Source organism: Gloeophyllum trabeum (assembly GCF_000344685.1).
Source record: "Gloeophyllum trabeum ATCC 11539 unplaced genomic scaffold GLOTRscaffold_00003, whole genome shotgun sequence".
NCBI lineage: Eukaryota > Fungi > Basidiomycota > Agaricomycetes > Gloeophyllales > Gloeophyllaceae > Gloeophyllum > Gloeophyllum trabeum.
In genome coordinates, this window is record NW_006920412.1 from 1,221,030 (window position 1) to 1,239,879 (window position 18,850).

An 18,850-nucleotide genomic window follows, 5' to 3' on the forward strand; every position below is an offset into this window, starting at 1 on the left:
AGGCCGTTGTGACTCTGTCTCAGTAACGGAGGAACACGAGCGGTACCTCTCCAGGACTAAGAATTTGCCACCCCAATCGCAATGTACAGTCTGGCTACCCCTGCCACGGCTACCGGATGCACTCGTGGCTGCGCTGCAAAAATCTGGGGGTATTAGACTTTCCGATCCCCGTAGATCGCCCGGTAGATCGAGCAGTTCGGGGTGATTACAGAGCTTCTTCAATATGTTGATGGCCTTTAACGGCTGCGCAACAGCCCCTCGCAAGAGAGCCTTCACTTCTGATGATGTTATGAACAAGCGGTACAAAGCGAGCTGGAATTCTGATAATCCACAAAACACAACCTGCTCATATTTGACGGGTACTGGATCCTCGATGTTAGTAAGCGGACACAGACCAGGTGTATTGCACGTACGGTATTTCGACAGGAGGTCATTCGTCCGACGAATAATGAATTTCGTCACCAGAGCACCCAGTTCTTTCAGCTTCTCCTCGCTCTTAGCCTTGATCTCATCTGTGGCATCCGCGTCCCTGCCTCGGATGATGATGTTCTCAAAGTTCTTGCGAAAGTCGTTCTTGGATCCCAGCAAATTGGGATTAGCGAAGTTAAGTAGGGAGAAATACTCGGACAGATCATTCTGCGATACTCAGCACTTGCAAATCATTAGAGGTAGGAATTAGGTACCTGGATGGGGGTTCCTGTCAAGATGACACGTCGCTTAACATCCAGTGCATCCAGTGCTTGGAACGTCTGCGACTCTGATATGTATTGTCAAATGATACTCAGGTCGGGTCGAAGTGAATTGTCTATCCTTACCGGAATTCTTGAGTCGATGACCTTCATCACAAAGCAGAAGGCCAATACTAGCAGAGCCCAGGTAGGGCGAGATAGAGCGCAGAGTCTCGTAGGATACAATCATCACTGCAAGCAGAGTGAGTTCGTATAGTATAGCGCGCAAGACACAAGGAAATACCTGGCTGAGCAACGTTTCGGCCTGATGCGGCGACCCATCGTTCCACCCTTTGCACTAACTCTGCCTTACCACCTTTACCATCTACCGCCAACGCATTTATCGTATCTTTCCCCAGCCATTTGGCTGGAAAGATGATTAAGTGAAGTAGTAAAGTAGAGTAGCTGTGAGGATACACGCACTTAGTTCATTAGCCCAGTTCTTTACTAAGCTTGCGGGGCAAGCGATGATGCATTTCTCGATGGTCCCCTTACCGGCCCGCGGGGATTGCTTGATTAGCGTCCATAAGAGAGCGATGCACTGCAGAGTCTTCCCCAGACCCATCTCGTCGGCCATAATGCAGCCATACTGACCAGGTTCTACCGCTCCAGTAGTGCATTTGTAAAGGAACTATTGAGGGGTGAGCAACCTGAGAACGGTTAACATCCTGACTCTTACCTTGACTCCTTCAACTTGATGAGGGCGGAGTACCTTAGACAGCGTCGGGTCGATAACAACAGGTACCTTCTGATTCTTCCTCTTCTTCTCTTTACCGCCACCCAGCAGTTCTTTCAGACTCTTATGAGGATTATACAGTCCAGCGTGTTTCTCTTGCGCTTCCTTCAGCAGCCTCTCTTTCTCCTCTTCCTTCTCCCTTTCCTTCTTTTCCTCGTCTGTTTCGCCGTCGTCAACGGTGGGATCGAATAGTACTATGGCATGGTCCTCCATGGGATCGTGCAGCGGTCGGGGGATTATGTTGGGCTGAGGCCGGATACCTAGGGAGACATTAGAAGGCGTAACTGGGACTATCTCTCCATCCTTGTTCCGCATTTTCGGTATGGAGAATGTCCGCGCTATCTGGTCGAAGGGCTTGGGCTTGTACACTGGATATTTCTTGATTGCAGGACTAGCGTCATTCTCGTTGTAGGCAGCATCACCCTCACTCTTTCTCCTCTTCTTCTTAGATGCTGGATTCTCCTCCGCGTCAGAGTCCTCTGCAGCTCCCTCTTCCCTGTAGGAAACGCGTCTGCGCTTGCGCTGTGGCTGATCGCGGACGACAGCTGATGCAAGGGTGGGTGGCTTGAACGGCTTGTTCAGGCGGTTGCTGTCTTGCAGTCTGTCAACGACAGCGCCGTCCTTGGTGGTTGGTGTCCGTCGTAGCATTATGTGGCGACAGGCGTGGTGAGTTACGCGTGACAATGGGCGATGATGAGCAAGGTCGCGTCTGTCACGTGAGACCCAAGGAGATTGGCTCTATTTGGCTCCGGACGTTGCCGGGCCATCGCACTTTTCGATCGACTGCAGGGAGCAGCCTCCCCGGATTGAAGGCTTCACACTCCCCGTGTATAACACGTTGATCTTTGTACCCATACGATGAGGATTGAGAAGTGCTACTTCTGCTCAAAAAGCGTTTATCCTGGTCATGGTATGTGGGTTTCACTTTCTCCGGCCTTTGTCGATCTCTGACCCTGGATTGTAGGTTCCGCATTCGTGAGGAACGATGCCAAAGTTTTCCGGTTCTGCACATCAAAGTGCGTACCAAGAGATTGCAGACAGTGGCTTGTATCTAACGATCTTATTTCTAGGTGCCATAAAAACTTCAAGTTCGTACCCGTACTCGCTTCTGGATTCGCAATACTGATCTACATCTAGAATGAAACGCAACCCCCGTAAAGTGAGATGGACGAAGGCGTTCCGAAAGGCGGCAGGAAAGGAGATGACGGTCGTACGTCGCACTTCATTTCTGGTTTGTTGATATAAAACCCTCTAATCCTTCCTAGGATTCAACTATTGACTTCGAGAAGCGAAGAAACGTTCCTGTACGGTACGACCGCGAGCTGGTGCAGACAACGGTGAAGGCTATGAAGCGGATAGCGGAGATCAAGAAGAGGAGGGAGCATGCCTTCTGGAAGCACAGGTGCGTCCCCACCTTTCGTATCGTAGTACCCTCCTGACCATTCGAACAGAATGGCAGCGGCGAGGGAGAAGATGAAGGCGCACCGGACGAAGAAGTCGGAAATCAAGTCAAGACCTTCTGTCAAACTGGTCCAACCCATGACTGTGGAGTCCGAAACCGTCATGGTCCGGGAAAAGATCAAGGTGCCTGCCTCATCCAAGTCCCGGAGTGCACTTATCCCCGGAGAAGGGCAGTCCATGGGTATGGATGTCGATTGAGGTATTATTTGCGGTATGGTTAGAGTCAGAGTCCCTTGCATCACCTATTTGCGTCGCACGCGAATGGCCCTGGGATGCAAATGTATAATACAGGGTGGCATATCTATGATACAGTGTGTGTATGCTAATATGTAGGCCTACAGATGGGAGAGATGCCGCCTGATGCTACAACGTCTGTGCTTGTGTATCTGATAATTCGAATCCTCAGCGACGTTTATACTTTGCTTCGGCTTCCTGGCGGACGCTAGGATCCAAGGTATTCTGCAGGCCGAGAAGTGTCTTGCTGACGGCTTCGCTTGCTCCTATCATCGGCTTCAAGACAGCTATTGGCACCGCCCGTATTACCGCACGCACAGGCCCCTGAGGGAATAACGGATTAATAAACTCGTTGTACTCAATCCTGCAAGTCCTGACCTCATTGCCTGACCGCTCGTACACCTCCATGGGCACCGCCAGAATGGTTTGAGCAGCAGAACTGAAGTTCCTTCGAAGACTCTTGTATGCAGATTGTATCCCCTCCTTGATGTCGCTAGGCTGCTCTGCATAACGGCTGATAAGATCTTGCGCCTCCTCATCATGGCCCAATAATTCTGCTCCCGGCTCCCCGTACTCATCATCGCCGGGTATCTGCAGTGCCTCCATTGTGAGAGGCTCGACGAATTGGCCTCCTAGCACGTTCTCAGCCTGCTCCAAGATTACTTGCGTACCGGTCGCGAGACGAGCGCCTAGCTTGATAGCTTCCATGGCCGTGGATCTCACAAACGCGGACGTGCCTTTCTGGACGCCGCGTATTACCCGACCATCCTTCTTGTACTGGGCGATTGGCAGCAGGACAAGGTCTGCAACCCCGGAGCCCACGTTGACGACAGATCGGATAGGCGACACGCCCGAAATAATGTCGACCATCTGAGTTGCCTTCACGTCCGGCGTCCACAGGTCGTTCAGCATGTCAAATAGGCGCGGCCAACCAGTGATCTGAGTTATGGTCAGTTTTCGCGATGCACACAAAAACTGTATTTGTGCTCACTCCATACAAGGTGAGATGGCGAAGGGTCATCTCCGCCCCATCGAAATGGAAAAAGTTCATGAGCTCAATAGTCTTTCCTTCCTTCAAGGCTCTGTAATCCACGCGACGTGGCTTATAATCGAGCTTGAGATCGACAGGGAATATCTCAGCATATTCTGGTTTGTGGGTCTGACTCAGCTAAGGCACAGAAAGAAAGATATGGCGCGCACGTATATAGATCCCTTCATCGGGATTACTGGGCGGTGGTGCTTTAGGTGCCTCCTGATCCTGGAAACTGAAGAATTTTTTGAAGAAGTCTAAAGCATCCTGATCGACATTCAATCGGAGAGGTAATATCTTCGCCTAGGGCAAATTCAGTGTCAATTCTGGGGAGACCTGTTAAAACCCCACCTTTACTCTGGCTTCTTCAGAAGGATTTCCGGGCACTGGCCGGACATTGCAGAGCTCCATCCGAACCATGTTGGAATCAGTCTCCCGCATATTGCCTCGAGAATCGGTTATGAGTTCGGAGAGGAACTTCCTCCAGGTAGAAGTCTTGATATGGTCCAAGATCTCGAGGTCCTTAACAGTAGCGAATGTTCTTGAGGCAAGGCCTTTATCAGGGCCATATTGATCCACCGTAGCTTGCACAGACGCAAGGCGGATCTCAATGCTAGGTCCCTTCGAGCGAGTCAGTTTGCGATGCCGCAGACGCGTAGACTTCGTAGCAGGCGCTCCAGCAGCCTGAGGTCGAAGAGACTGCCATGAACTCTGAGTCTCGTTCTCGAAGTCTTCCTTGAGCTCCTCATCTATGGCGGCAATAATTGCACCGGGCTCCATCTCGTCTAGATCTTGTTCCAACCCGATATAAACGGAATTGAACAGGACCGCGCTCGTCTCTTCCACGTGTGGGTCGTACGTTTGTCCGCTTGCAATCAGTTGACGTATCCTCGCTAGTCGCCGTTTCATAGCCTTCATTTCCTCTTCGATAATTCTACGAGTCCTTGCCCAGTCATAGCCATCGTAGAGGAAAAGTGAAACGTTACAATCATCAGCGCGGACACGTAACGTGGTCTCGTCGATTCTATAAGTATGCCAATCAGCGAGCAGGGACTTGGAGGTGCGTAAGACGACACCCACTCGGGACTTTCATCGAGTGACTCCGGTGCAATTGTCTCGAAGTAGTCCTCTATTATGTGAATGCCTTCCGGGTCTAGCATCCTGATCGTCTCCCCTCCGACTTTGGAGACGATACCGGTCACATAAGAAGGCGTTTCGCTGGTGGGAATGTCTTGTTCGTCGAATTCATCGAGGTCGTCGTCCGTCAACTCACGAAATCCTGCAGCTGCTCCGAAAGAAGCATCGAGATAGTCCGGATTAGTGGGTAAGTCGTCGCTGATCATGTCAGGCGCCGCTCCAACTTCGGGGACTCTTTTGAACGCGTGCTCGTCCATGGAATCTTGGGCTAGTGTCAGCATGGACCAGACCACTGAGCTAGAAGAGAATTACATGCTAGGCTGCGGTAGGGATCATTCGTGACATCGGTTGGTCTTCGCTTCAACACGGGGGCCGTCCCTCTGAACGCAACTGAGAAAGTGTTCCACGGGTCTAGTAGACTCAACGAACCTCTCTGCTGCCGGTGGAAGGAACAATGTCCCGAAGTCGCTTATGAAGGCGGTCAGAGCTGCAATAGTGTCCGCACATAAGTGAATTCGCAGATCCAGCCCTTGTATGATAATCTGGGAATGTAGGTCAATAAGCGACACAAAGCGTGGCCAAGAGGAGCAGACCTCAGTTTCTGGAAGGACATGCCTCTTGACCCTAGAGAACCTCAACTGGAAATCAATGACTTCACAAAGCAACGCGTAACCGGTACTCTAAAATTTTTTGAGCTCGCGTTGCGCGAGGAAGGCGACTACCGCACGGACATACCTTCCAATAAGATTTGCTAGGGCCAGAGACGGCGGGGGTTTCTACAACTGCGGCGTTGTCATCGATCATGAACACCGAAAGCTCTGGTACGGTCAGACGGAACACTATGTCGGGTGAGCCCCCAACAATATCCGTGTTGAACTCAGTTTCGCCCACATGCACGACCATCGCCCCAGGATGGGTCGGGGCGAGTAGACGCACGGAGCCATCAAAAATTCGGACAGATACTTGAGTTCTTTCACTGGGAACCATGGAGTCGAAGGCCTATGATAGATAATGAGCCCATGAAGAATGTAATGACGAAATGGCTTCTCACTCCAGGCGGGGCTTTGGCGAATTGACCCAAGTCGGACGCCCATTGTAAATCCGGTAGCAGGTTGTATGTGAAACCTGCCAAAGATAGTCTAACTCTTGACTGCTTGGCTGTTCCCCGATCCGAAACGGTGGCTGAAGTAAATCGGAGCTTGAGCATAGGTCTCGTAGGTGATGCCTTTAAGTCCAACCATTACTGAGATATAAGAGGGATCCCGAGTGAATATACCGACCAGGTCTCGCAAGGGTGTTAAAGACAGCATGGTTAGGACCTCTCCTGTCGCGTCAAGATCGCGGATACCGATATTCAAAACAGATAAGGTCATCACAGTTTCATCCTGTTCTCCAATGAAATGAAGTGTCCCTTCAGCGAAGAATGGCCGACGCACCTTTCCCTCGGGTTTCGTTTCAATCAGTAAATCTAGGTCAGATCCGCACAAATCAAATGGGCGAGGTGATCCTGTTTGATCCATAGCTCGGGGAAGCATAATACGTACGAACCCTGACAGATGCAAACCAAGGCATCAGCGACAACCAGATTTTCGTCTTAGTATTAGAGGCGTGCTTACCTTCGCTAAGGCTCAGTTTCATTACCAATTCACTGCTACGGGTGGGCTGGACAATTGAACTGGGACTTGCGTCGCTTGCGGCACCGCTGCTCCCTTGTCGAGTAAAATATCTGCTACCGATCAAGCTGGTAGCTTTGCTACTATCTGCATCCTGTATCCAATACCTCGTGGCGTTCTCCAAGAGTTGAGTGATATCATCCGCCCAAAGCTGGATCCCATCAAAGATGGGCTTGGACAACACCACGTATGCGGAGGGTAAGTCTATAGCGAATACCGTAGCATGTAAAGGAAGGCTAGCATCCGAAGAAGAAGGAAGGGGGGAATGCATCAAACGCAGTCGAGGGAGCAGAGCGAGGACGTGTTTAGGACGTGCTGCGGACGACGTAAAAGCTGTCTCGCTCGGCGTCGACAGAGGACCCAACGATAGAATGCCCATGGCCTTGGAATCACCCACAGGAGCGTAAGAGACAAGCATTCTGCCCCACTGGGCACGAAGGACTTCGTTGCTACTGTTATCCTCAGGGTGGGAAGGTAGATCATCAGGTATATCTACGAACTCGGCGAATCGGGCTCTAGTAGGTGCCTGATGAAGGGACTGAGGACCCATTGACAGCTCGAGTTCGTGAATATCCAAGATTATTGCCCCCGAACGAGGAGTTCGGCCAGCCGTCGGGGGACAGCGAACCTGAACCCGGATCATAGGTACGGCCAGTACTATATCAGGCGACCTTGAGGCTCGACATGCCGCTCCAGACGTCCTCTACACTGCAAGGTCATCAAAAATTTGAGTTACACGGGGAAGATATTCTGACCTTTCCCCTAGCCTTGGGAGCAGCCCTGATGGGCACTCTGGCGTCTTGCGCTCGGTAGTCAAAAGACAGATCAAGATCTTGAAGCACTAGCGCTTCCAATCTTTTCCTTTCTCGCTCTCTCTCGCTCTCTCTAACGTCCGCAATCCTTCTTGGGGTAGCAGGCGGGGTGGTTTCACCAGCCCAATCACGTTCATCCTCTTCATCCGAGTCTTGGGTATCCTCAACATTCGGGCTATTCACCTCAAAACTTGTAGCCTCTGAGAGGAAAGACAATAGCCCGGATTCCCCCGGCTTGCCGATGTGCAATGAGAACAGACCAAGGTCCAGGAAAAAGTGCAGGGGAGCAATATCTATTCTCACCGCAGAAACATCTACCCCCAGTGTGGCCGTCGTCTTGACAGCGTAGACGGGCCGATGCTCTGAGGTCACATCTTGAGTATCGTGACCGTCTGAGCGAGATGACGAGGGCGAGAGAGGAGTAAGTGATTTCAATCCAGGACTCGAACTTGATCTGTGACCAGATCGTCGGCGCGTGCCAGCCTTTGTACGCCATGTGTTGATCTTGGACGACACGGCTCGATGCCGTGGATCTGTCCAGTCCATGATGTCGAAAGTAGGGAGTTCGGGTGCATCCGCATCTTGTTGGAAAGGGTAACCAGCCATTGGAAAACTGTGTCGAGATGTGCAATGCGATGGCAGGTTCGGGTCAGTAACTAAGATGGGCATAATGTGGTAACCGGAGTGGTCGTCTGCGAAAGCATTGTCACGCAAATATGCGAAGGCTGATATTTCACGAAGTTCGAATGTCGCGTTCGTGGTACTTGGCGCCGGTTTGATCTTCGCAGTAGTCTTCCGTTTCGTTGAAGGCTTTGCAGCGGATGAAGATATTCGCAGCGATAATGCTTCCAAGTGGAGCCGTAAATAATTGCCGATCCCTTTGGGAGGAACCAGAGGATGTGAGAAGAACTCCTCCATACGAAGGCTTGCTCCCTGGTCCGCAAAGGCCGATGGTGAAAGGAGCACAATGCACACTACTCCTCTCACCGACGCCTCTACAGACAGCTGATCCAATACACCGGGTTCAGGTGTTCTGGCGGGTGTTGGTCGTGGGCTCGGGGAAGATGGCAGCTGAGAGATGATCCGCAGAATACTCTGCACATGACTGGCGGATATTGCCACGCTTATGACACCAACTGTGATGGACAATTGCGATTTACCCTTCTGTGACCCCTTCATGTCTCTAGACTGTTTCGTTCGCGGCTTTGACGATGCGGAAGGAGCCGGTGGGTTGGCTTCCTGCGCACTTGATGCGCGAAGGGAAGGAGTCGTAAGCCGCATCAGAATAGGTTCTGAGCCAAAAGATAGGATTATATCTCCCTCCATGGCTTCCATTTGCTCCTGTAAAGAAGAACCAGGTGAGGCAGTGGGCGGTGTAGATGGTTGTCGCTCCTCCGCTGGGTTCGAGGCAGACGCTGGTATGCGCTCTTCCACCTGGATAGATGGGCTACCTTGCTCCATGCTAGTACCTTCTTCAGCGTGCCCCGGCTCAGACAGGAATGGATCACCCTGACTCCCACTCTCCTCCAGGACGTCCGAGACGGTGCTCTGCCACATGGCGCCCGGCATGTGTAATCGGGATTCCTGCGAAGACATGGCACTCTGATACATAATGCTCCCCACTGATCCACTCGGCGATGGTGGTCGTACCTTATCTGTAGGCGACTCTGGATCGTGATATGCAGTATCGGCCACTGAGGCCGCGGGGGAGGGTGGCCGTAGCTCGCCTGTGAGCGAGCAGGGACCCAGGTATGCACCAGTTGCCGCTGGATGACTTCGCGAACGTAAGCTGTTGCCAGTGTCACCGGCGGACCTTTGGGATGAAGTTTCGTGATATTGGCTTGAGGACATGAACTCCACGGGCGAGGGAGGGCCTTCCGGCGAGTCCGGCGGTGGAAGCGAAATCATCGAGGCAACTGGACGTGAGACAGGTGTCTGAGAGTCTTGCCTCGATGACTCCAGTCTTCTAGCGTGGTCGCTCTGGGACGATGATTGCAATAACGGTGGATTGGAAGGGCGAGCTCGTCGATAGTCAGGTGTATCCTCCAAGCTAAAGTCTGAGAGTTCATGGTCAACGAACGGCGATTCTGAATAAGCTGGACCGGGGTCATTCTGCTCCTCGGTAACATGATACGCGGAGTAGATGTCAGAGACAGAAACAGACGCTACCGACTGGGATATGGAGGCGGATCCCTCTTCCTGTTCCTGTATAGCCTCTGGTCGAGGGCTGTATAACAACTCTGACGGACGGGGAGGAAGAAATGCCAGTGACTGAGACATCATCATCTGAGTTTCTTCGTCCGTGGAGGAATCAGAGCTATTAAAGGAAGCGGGGGACGGTGTCCTACTTGGGCGAGACTCGACATAGCTTGAAGGAAGATCCTGCACGGAAGTGCGTGGAGGAGGGCGCGTCCTGCTATGAATAGTTGGTGTCTCGCCGGACGGGAAGTCCGGATGAGTGGATACAGGGGACACAGTCCTGCTCCGGATCGGTTGCGCCCCACTCGGGTCAGTGCTTTGTGAGTGAATAGATCCATCAAAGTCACTGCGAATTGAATGGGACGCAGACCTGTCAACAGGAGACACAGGAGATAACGTCGACGCGGTGGACGGAACGTACAGCGACGACCGGATGCGCGAAGGGCGGAGACAACGGGTACTGAGTGTCACGCCAGAGACAGTGAGCACCCGACTTACTCCCCCACCCTGACTACTCGGCTCAGCACTCTCGGGCGACTCTGTTGTATATTGCACGTCCGGCACTGCGAGTGTGAAACTGGCATTGTTCTCGTCCAATATTGTGATCCTCACATCGCGAGCGTCAAACTTGAACCTCGAAAGCAGTCCTTCAATGAGGGTGGCAAATATACCGACGCCTTCAGGGTCGAATTGCCTGTCCACGCCTTCATGGCCTTCAGCATCAGGCGAGTGGAATGGGTCGACGTCAACGTCGAACCCTCCCGGAATATTCTTCATCTCCTCAGCAGCAGGAAAAGCGCCACCAGGAGCGTCAGAATGAATCGACTCCCGTAGCACGGCTTCCTCCTTGGAGGAGAGTTCCTCATGTATGAACGTCTCAGCCACCGACGCTACGGACTCCGCGAGTTGTGCAGAGTTGGGGGGCTTCAGCTTAACTCCAGGGACGACACTCAGTGTCAATTGAAGAGATTGGACGGACATCCCAATAGTAGAAGTCATTGGATTTGGCCAGGGCACGCGAGCCATGACGCTCGCTACCGAGCCCTCCTTAAGCCGTAGTGGGATCCCTTGCAGCAACCGGTTAATAGCCTACTCACGATGCCTCAGTAAAGCAGATCGTATGATGGATCTATTCAAGTCGCGCGCACATCTTCATCCAATCTCAAATCCCTCACTTGTACGAAACCCGAACCGATCTGGGAGTCCACCTGGTTGACATCGAACTGGCCTGGCTTGACGAAATGGCCTAAGGTACGCTTGAGTACAAATGATATAAATCTGCTCTGGATAGCTGAAGGTAGGGCAGAGGATAGATCAATGGACGGCAGAGGCGGTAGCCAAGACGTTATCCAGGAAGTCATGAACGTTGTGGACGAATGCACTTGGAATACAGTCTCCCAAGTCCACGGCCGCGGCGGTCCTGTTATGGCGCAATCCACGTGACCCGGCACGTCGGAATGCCTCCGTGTCCGAGGACAGTGCTGCCGCAGTGGCTCTTCATTCTGGATTACTGCACACGGCGGCAAGGAGGTCTAAGGAGGTTCACAGCTCTCAAGACGAAGCTGCCATGTCGTCTCGTACAGTAGCGATGAATAAATTGACCCCGAACGCCCATTTATTGAATCCAGTACCACAATATTTGGTGAGAGTGCTCCCGAGTCCCTCTCCGAATGATCCTGACAAGGTCCCCAACCCCCAGAGGGCGCTAGTCATAGACTATTTGTTTCAGAACTGTTATACTGATACGGCACAAGCGCTACTGAACGACAGTGGCGTCAGACAGCTAGACGCGGATGGGGACGAAATCATGACCCCGCGGCCTTCCGACGCGCTGTCTCTTCCCCCGGAAGCCATCCGATCACTCGAGTTGCGCAGAGGTAAGCACATATCCCTCTAGTGAGCTCAGTTGCCCCACCGTAATGACTCCGCGCCTGCCAGAAATCCGCGGAAACATTCTCGCAGGCCGTATCGACCAAGCAACAGACATGGTCAATAAACACTTCCCAACAGTACTTTCTGCTCCTCCGTCTTCTCTTTATGATCCACAGGCCTCCTCATCCAGCCAATTCCTTTATGCACGCTCCCTCGAACCGATGCACATCAACCTCAATCTGCGCATACAGGCCTTCATCGAGGCAGTGCGCACTGTCCCCCTCAACTCCGACTCCCCGACACCTGCTCACGCCGACACAGACGCCCACAAGGTTCAACTCATTCAATCTGCTCGCAAACTAAACGTCCTCGTTCAGGCCCTGCCAGATGCGGACGATAGAAAGCGATACTCGGACGAGCTGAAGCACGTCATGAGTCTACTGGCGTATACTGTGCCCGAGAACAGTCCTGTGGCGCGATACATGGGCCCCGAGAGGCGGGAGGCTGTTGCTGACCAGGTTAATAGTGCTATCCTCCGTGAGTGTGTTCGTCAATCTAATGTATGAGTGTTAATGATTGACCGGCAATTTCAGATCGAACGGGCTATCAGTCTGTATCAGGTATCGAGCTCTCTGCTCGGTATACTTCCGTCATATGGTCGTTCCTACATGAGATGGAAGTGAAGTCGCCAGCCGAGAGCAGTAGGCCTGCTGGTATCCGCCTAAATCCTACAACCGAGAGCCCCAGCCCTGCTTCGGCACTTTCGACTAAGACCACCGGCGCTGACAAAGACAACGAAGTTCGTTCATGATTTTGTTCTTTCCGACACAACCTGATTTACCTTCCTACCATAGATTGTACCATCGTTTAGTCTCCACCAGTTCCTGGCGAATCCATGACTTATCATTTGATTCTCGCCATGAACGGTCAGGAACGAGCGATGCCTAAGTACGTATGCCTTCTCCCTGTCCCCTGTACACGCAACGTTCGACTTGTTGGACGAATGAGAGCCGCAATCTATTGTATGTACTTCACCACTCTGAAAACCTGGAATGTGATGCAGAGAGAGAGCATCCTCACTGCACTCAGCAACTGACGCTAATCGCAGCCTCTTGCAAAAGTGACGACGGGCATCAGGGTGCCAGGGTGTAAGACTCTTCTATTCATCGCCACCCCAAAATAGAGGCAACTTGAAGAGTTGGTGCGACACTCTGGCCAACAAACCCCGTTCCTCATCCACTGCGGTTATAGCGCAAGCACGGTCGAAGTCTATGATTCGCCAGCGATGTGCGTATCCATGACGAGGGCACACTACGGTCGGCTTGCGTCGCACAATCTGGGATAAGCGGAGGTCGTCGTGCCATACTCCTGCCCATGCAAGATCTTGCAGTAAATGATATACTTCCTCCCTAAACTGCCGGGTGAGATCCGGAGATGGAGAGCCACCGTGCGACGCACCTTTGACCGCTGTAAAAGGTGTACATGGCGGGCGCAGTCATCTCTTTCCCCACTCTCCCCATGATCATCAATCCAACGTCCTGGATGCCATCTTTGTTCCATTTCCAGTGTTTCCACTGTGAACTTTCGTTACTCTTGTGCTCGTCGTCGCTATAGTACTCAAGATCCTCCGACTCGGAAAACAGCTCGTCATAAATATCGTAGGTCTTTGCTAACTTCTTATCGTGGAACGCCCAACTATCGTCCCGCCAGGGAACGACCTGAGAACGCGAACACTGGGCTATGAAGAAACCAAAGTTCCGGGGCACAATAATCTTGGTGGCACCAGCCGTATCAAGCTGCTCATAGAAGCCTCCTTGGCGATACTCCGCAATCGGTTGGGCTCGGCGAGCTTGATGCATAGTCGTGGTATTTTAAATCGACCCAATGAAGACTAACTGCTCAGCGTTGAGTACCCGAGCTTCGTAAACGTGGGCGCTTCGTCCTTGACCAATGAGGTCGCCCATCTCAAGCTCTAGGTGTAACCCTTGAATAGGTATGGGATGGGGCATCATACTACTGTTGCCCTACACGAAGGATTTACAGTAGGAGCGCCACAGAAGTGCTGGAAGTACGGCTCATCGTGAGAGGGATGGGCTCCCCATCTGGAGATTCAGTTAATCCATGTATCTGAATCACGATTGAGGACAATAGGTCCAGGCACTGGTATGAGGGTCAGCGCAAGCGTCCGAGCTCCAGGAAGGTATACTACTTGCCGAGCGATTGTCAGATTGTCGCAGGTCCATCGTATACCAACGTCGACACTGAGAGGAATGAGTAGTCGGACGTGTCTTGCGGGGTTGACACGGTACCTATTACCACTGTACAAGGGGCGGTCAGAACCTTTTTTATGGGACACAAACCCATAGCCTTCAGTGTTGAAGAGGCGTGTCCGTGACGTCACGCGCATTCCCAGTGAACGCGCGCGAGAGACGCCCATGGCCAGTAACTAGTAAATACTCCAGTGGTTGCGACGCGCGACACACTGCCCATATACTTTGGTATTCCCAATTGGAATACATCGGGTGGACAACGCGCCGTTTTATGCGATACCTGTCCCATGTACAGACCGCTTTCGACTCTATTGGAATGCCACAATCTGCGCTTCGCCTTAGTATTGCCAGTGCTCTGTCCGAATGGAATGCGTTATAATATTGAGACTGTCCTATTCTTCGCCACCCCAAAACGTCGGAAATTTAAAGATCTGGTGCGACGCTCGAGCCAAGAAAGCCCTTTCCTCATCCACTGCGGTTATGGCGCACGCACAGTCGAAGTCTATGACTCGCCAGCGATGTGCGTATCCATGGCGAGGGCACACCAAGGACGGCTTGCGCCGCACGAACTGGTTCAAGCGGACGTCGCCGTGCCACACTCCCGCCCATACAAGATCTTGCACTAGATGGTATACTTCCTGCCTAAAACATCTGGTGGTATTGTGGGCTGGAGAGCAAGCTATCGTGCAACATACCTTTGACCGTTGTAAAAGGTGTACATAGCGGGCGCATCCATCACTTTTCCCAGCCTTTCCATAATCATCAGTCCGACGTCTTGTATGCCACTCCTGTCCCATTTCCAGTGCTTCCATTGTGAATGTTCGTTACTGTGATGCTCATCGTCGCTGTAGACCTCGGGCTCCTCGGGCTCGGAGGTCAACCAGTCACAGATGTCGCTAGTATCTTCTGGCTCAGACATTTCTCCATGGAACGCCCAACTTTGGTCTCTCCATGGAAGGATTTGAGAGAGCGAACACTGAGCTGTGAAAAAGCCAAAGTTTTGCGGCACAATGGCACCCTGAGCACCAGCCACATCAAGCTGCTCATAGAACCAGGCCTCTCGGGCGATGCTCCGCAATCGATTCGGCTCAGCGAGCTTGATACACAGTCGGGGTATTTTGAACCCGCCCAGTGACGGCTGTAACTGCTCGGCGTTAAGTACAGGGGCTTCATAAACATGCCCGCTTCGCCCTATACCAATGAGTTTGCCAATCTCAAGCTCAAGATGTAACCCTTGATCAGGGAGGGGCCGAGACTTCATGCTTCTCTCCCATACGGACGACGGGCTGAAGGAGCGCCACAGAAGTGCGGGAAACGACAGGGAACGCGACATTGCGAAAGGGATGGTTTTCCCACCTGAGCCTTCGGCTAGTCCACGTATCGTGATTGAGGAGAATATATCCATACACTGGATTCAGGTTCATTTGAGGGTTATGACAACACAACGGAGGCTACTTACTGAGCGATTTTCAGGGTGGGGCAGGTCCATCAGTGATTGACCAGCGGCGTTACTCAGCGGAATGATTTGTGGCATGCGGCCAACACAGTAACTATCACGAGCTTGTTTTCAACTTTCAGGGAGCATACGCGTGACGTCACGGCACTGCCAGCCTGAGCGGACGGAGAGACACGTCGCGTCGTTGTCGCGTCGTGCCACTGGACGCGACGCATCGGGCAAGATGGGACTCAGACGCTCGGCGCATTTTTTGACGTACTTGCATTTGGAAAACACTGGATGGACAATGTTGCGTTTAGAGCTCGGTGAATTACTCTCCGCTGGGTTCTCGACAGCGTTATCAACGTTATTAACAAAAATTGTAGTTATTAACATGTAATTAACATTGTCAATAACCGAAAGGCCACATTTGGCCACATTCCGTGTCCTCGACAGTACATTCGAGTCGGTGCTCGTAAAACACATCCCTAAGGCCTCAATAAATGTAGAGACATGTTCTCTTTGGAGCACTTGAAAGCCTTCGTAGGAGCATTACTGTGAGGAACAAGTTATCGAGCAGCGTGAGAGACCAGGCTTAGCACACGACGAAAACAACCTCATTGCCTGGATAGTAGGTGGCATAACTGTCTCGTCCTCCGTAGAGTGGCTTGTAGTCGCTCACGAAACACCAGATACACCCCGACACTGCCCAGAGTCTCCTTGGACAACCATATCCCGAATACCCGGTTCAGGGTAATTAACCAAGGGAAATCCGACCCTGAGATATTGACAAGTAATTAACCTGTTAATTACAGCTTGTTATTAACCGCTGCCAAGAACTCAGGGTATTTCACTGAGCTCTAGTTGCGTTCTATGCGATGCTTCTCCCCATGTACAGATCGCCTTCGACTCCATTCAAGTTGGACAATGATTGTCACAATTCGCTGTGTGGGCTTTACTAATCTGGAAAAAATAGGATCCATCTATTCGAAAAGTGCACTGGCATTCTCGCCTTCCTAACAGACAGGTATAATTGATGGGCTATCCGAACTCTTGTGTGCGCAAGAGCGCGCTCGGGAGCAAGACTATTCACTACCGCCACCCCAAAAGGTCGGCAATTTGAAGACTCGATGCGCTACTCTAGCCAGGAGAGCCCTTTCCTCATCGACTGCAGTTACGGCGTACGAACGGTCGAAGTCTATCACCCGCCAACGATGCGCATATCCATGGCGAGGGCAAACTAAGGATGGCTTGCGCCGCACGATCTGGTTCAAACGCACGTCGCCGTGCCACACTCCCGCCCACGCAAGATCTTGCAACAAATGGAGAACTTCCTTCCTGAGGTATCTGGTGAGGTTTCGATTCGGAGAGCTAAGGTACAACATACCTCTCGCCGTTGTAGAAGGTGTACATAGCGGGCACGTCCATCTCTTTCCCCAGTCTTTCCATGATCATCAGTCCGACGTCTTGTACGCCGTTCCTGTCCCATTTCCAATTTTTCCACTGTGAATTTTCGTTACTCTTCTCCCCGTCATCACGGTAGAGCGCAGGGTGCTCTGGCTCCTGCGGAAGCCAATCATGGATGTCGCTGGTGTCTGCTGGGTGTTCCATTTCGTCGTGGAATGCCCAACTACTACCTCGCCAGGGAACAACCTGAGAGAACGAACATTGTGTTGTGAAAAAGCCAAAGTTCCGGGGCACGACAACGCCCTGAGCACCGGCCGCATCAAGCTGCTCATAGAACCAGGCCTCTCGGGCGAGGCTCCGTAATCGGTTGGGCTCAGCGAGCTTGACGCACAGTCGTGGTATTTTGAACCCGCCCAGCGACTGCTGTAACTGCTTAGCGTTGAGTACGTGAGCTTCGTAAACATGACCACTTCGCCCCACGCCAATACACTTGTCAAGTTCTAGCTCAAGCTGTAACCCTTTGACGGGGGGAGGACGGGGCTTCATGCTATTGCCCCACACGAACGAATTGCTGCAGGGGCACCACAGACGTGCTGGAAACGACAGGGAACGGGTCATCGTGAGAGGAATGGGCACCCCATCTGAGGATTCAGCTAGTCCTCGTATTGTGATTGAAGAGAATAGGTCAAGGCACTGTACTCATATGAGGGTTGGAATTCCAGACGCGACAGAGACTACTTGCCGAGCGACTGTCATGTTCGGTCACGTTCCCCGTCATTTTGCAAGGAGCGCCGGGTCAAAAGGAGCACAGAGGTCGATGGCGAGTGCAGCCGTGCAGGTGCGAGTTCAGAATGAGATCGTCGACGTTGGTGACGGACGTTGAGATATATCATGATACAGTGCCACCCAAGGCCTTCACAATAAATTGAATAATATTCCGATTCCCCAAGAATCGGTAGTATCTTCAGTGGATAGCACTCTCTGGTGTGCCTGGTGGTACCGTGACCCGTCTTTGCTATTGCGCCCCCGCGTAAACACGACCAAATATTACCTTTTCGAGAAACATCATGTGACCTCCGCCGCCGCCGGTCACGTCACTCAAAATAGCGTATTGAGTAAGCTGGCTATGTAAATACATTATATTAATACAGTGCCTTGCATAAGAAACTGAACATCGCATTTCCGCGCGCATTGTTTGTCCGCGCCAAATATACCCTTTTCGGGTATCGGCAAATGTGCGGCAAAGACCCATCGAGAGGGAGGTAGCTTTACTGCGCCCCCGTGCTAGTCTCCCAAAGGCGACCGATTAAATGCCTCCCTTATAAGGCAGGTGGAGGGCAGTCGGCATATAACTAGGCTGCATCTAGTCGCGCGGCATTTGGCGTGGTGCGCATATTCCGATCACGTGACCTCATTAGCGTTATGGAATCGTCAGATAAACCGCGTTCCCCAGCGCGTCGCGACCCTCTAGAAAGAATTAATGAGCTTCAGGTACATAGTTTGAAGTGACACCAAAGTTGTGCTCAATTAGTGTCTGTTTTGGGTGCCGTATCGACCGATAAAGCCTATTCTGTACCATGATAGGCTCCAGCGCATATTGATAATAATCCATTCCCCCCATGGGCTGGTAGAAGTAATGAGTAGCAATACATATATGTTTTTAAGCTATATTGAGGTATGCTGCCGAGCGTGGTGTCTTTAAAATGAGCTCTGAAGGGTAGAGCTTCAACATGTTCCCCTTTTGGGACAGCCAGAGCTGCAGATGTCAGCAGCATGTACCGAACGAAGTTAATGCTCCTACAGCGGAAAGAGGGCGACCAAAAATCTAGAGACTACTCAAGTTGCATCAGGACCAG

General features: G+C 52.0%; 7 protein-coding genes across 7 annotated transcripts in view; 2 read left to right on the forward strand and 5 right to left on the reverse strand.

The window, feature by feature from the left end:
* The window catches only part of GLOTRDRAFT_36023 (uncharacterized protein), a gene marked incomplete at both ends in the record, with an annotated part of 4,381 nt that extends 2,269 nt beyond the window's left edge, over positions 1–2,112 (reverse strand). Inside the window, 4 exons of the mRNA XM_007864688.1 lie at positions 816–920; positions 973–1,095; positions 1,152–1,359; positions 1,408–2,112. Of these exons, the coding sequence (XP_007862879.1) occupies positions 816–920; positions 973–1,095; positions 1,152–1,359; positions 1,408–2,112 (1,141 nt within the window). The remainder of the gene's footprint in view (positions 1–815; positions 921–972; positions 1,096–1,151; positions 1,360–1,407) is intronic.
* A 111-nt stretch (positions 2,113–2,223) lies between these two features.
* GLOTRDRAFT_56679 (uncharacterized protein) lies at positions 2,224–3,363 on the forward strand. The gene is made up of 6 exons (XM_007864829.1): positions 2,224–2,374; positions 2,429–2,480; positions 2,535–2,552; positions 2,602–2,674; positions 2,730–2,866; positions 2,916–3,363. Exons 1-6 carry the CDS (start codon positions 2,323–2,325, stop codon positions 3,121–3,123), a joined length of 540 nt encoding a protein of 179 aa, XP_007863020.1. The 5' UTR covers positions 2,224–2,322; the 3' UTR covers positions 3,124–3,363.
* GLOTRDRAFT_35556 (uncharacterized protein) lies at positions 3,328–11,371 on the reverse strand (the record flags this gene model as incomplete). The annotated part of the gene is given in 17 exon segments (XM_007864645.1): positions 3,328–3,483; positions 3,538–4,098; positions 4,151–4,305; positions 4,360–4,492; positions 4,541–5,213; positions 5,270–5,594; positions 5,694–6,006; positions 6,062–6,325; positions 6,378–6,551; positions 6,565–6,711; positions 6,763–6,875; positions 6,943–7,702; positions 7,842–8,882; positions 8,949–9,258; positions 10,057–10,155; positions 10,414–11,099; positions 11,159–11,371. The coding sequence occupies 17 exon segments, from the start codon at positions 11,369–11,371 to the stop codon at positions 3,328–3,330; spliced, it is 6,123 nt and encodes a 2,040-aa protein (XP_007862836.1).
* Positions 11,372–11,598: 227 nt separating this feature from the next.
* On the forward strand, positions 11,599–12,896 carry GLOTRDRAFT_72118 (uncharacterized protein; the record flags this gene model as incomplete). Its single annotated transcript, XM_007865168.1, has 4 exons — positions 11,599–11,887; positions 11,949–12,419; positions 12,476–12,681; positions 12,737–12,896. 4 exons carry the CDS (start codon positions 11,599–11,601, stop codon positions 12,779–12,781), a joined length of 1,011 nt encoding a protein of 336 aa, XP_007863359.1. The 3' UTR covers positions 12,782–12,896.
* Positions 12,897–13,041: 145 nt separating this feature from the next.
* GLOTRDRAFT_126569 (uncharacterized protein) lies at positions 13,042–13,741 on the reverse strand (the record flags this gene model as incomplete). The annotated part of the gene is made up of 2 exons (XM_007865169.1): positions 13,042–13,291; positions 13,341–13,741. The coding sequence occupies 2 exons, from the start codon at positions 13,739–13,741 to the stop codon at positions 13,042–13,044; spliced, it is 651 nt and encodes a 216-aa protein (XP_007863360.1).
* Positions 13,742–14,544: 803 nt separating this feature from the next.
* Positions 14,545–15,071, reverse strand: GLOTRDRAFT_119962 (uncharacterized protein; the record flags this gene model as incomplete). The annotated part of the gene is made up of 3 exons (XM_007865170.1): positions 14,545–14,624; positions 14,646–14,794; positions 14,848–15,071. The coding sequence occupies 3 exons, from the start codon at positions 15,069–15,071 to the stop codon at positions 14,545–14,547; spliced, it is 453 nt and encodes a 150-aa protein (XP_007863361.1).
* A 1,591-nt stretch (positions 15,072–16,662) lies between these two features.
* Positions 16,663–17,612, reverse strand: GLOTRDRAFT_136867 (uncharacterized protein; the record flags this gene model as incomplete). Its single annotated transcript, XM_007865171.1, has 2 exons — positions 16,663–16,925; positions 16,975–17,612. 2 exons carry the CDS (start codon positions 17,610–17,612, stop codon positions 16,673–16,675), a joined length of 891 nt encoding a protein of 296 aa, XP_007863362.1. The 3' UTR covers positions 16,663–16,672.
* Positions 17,613–18,850: the final 1,238 nt, after the last annotated feature.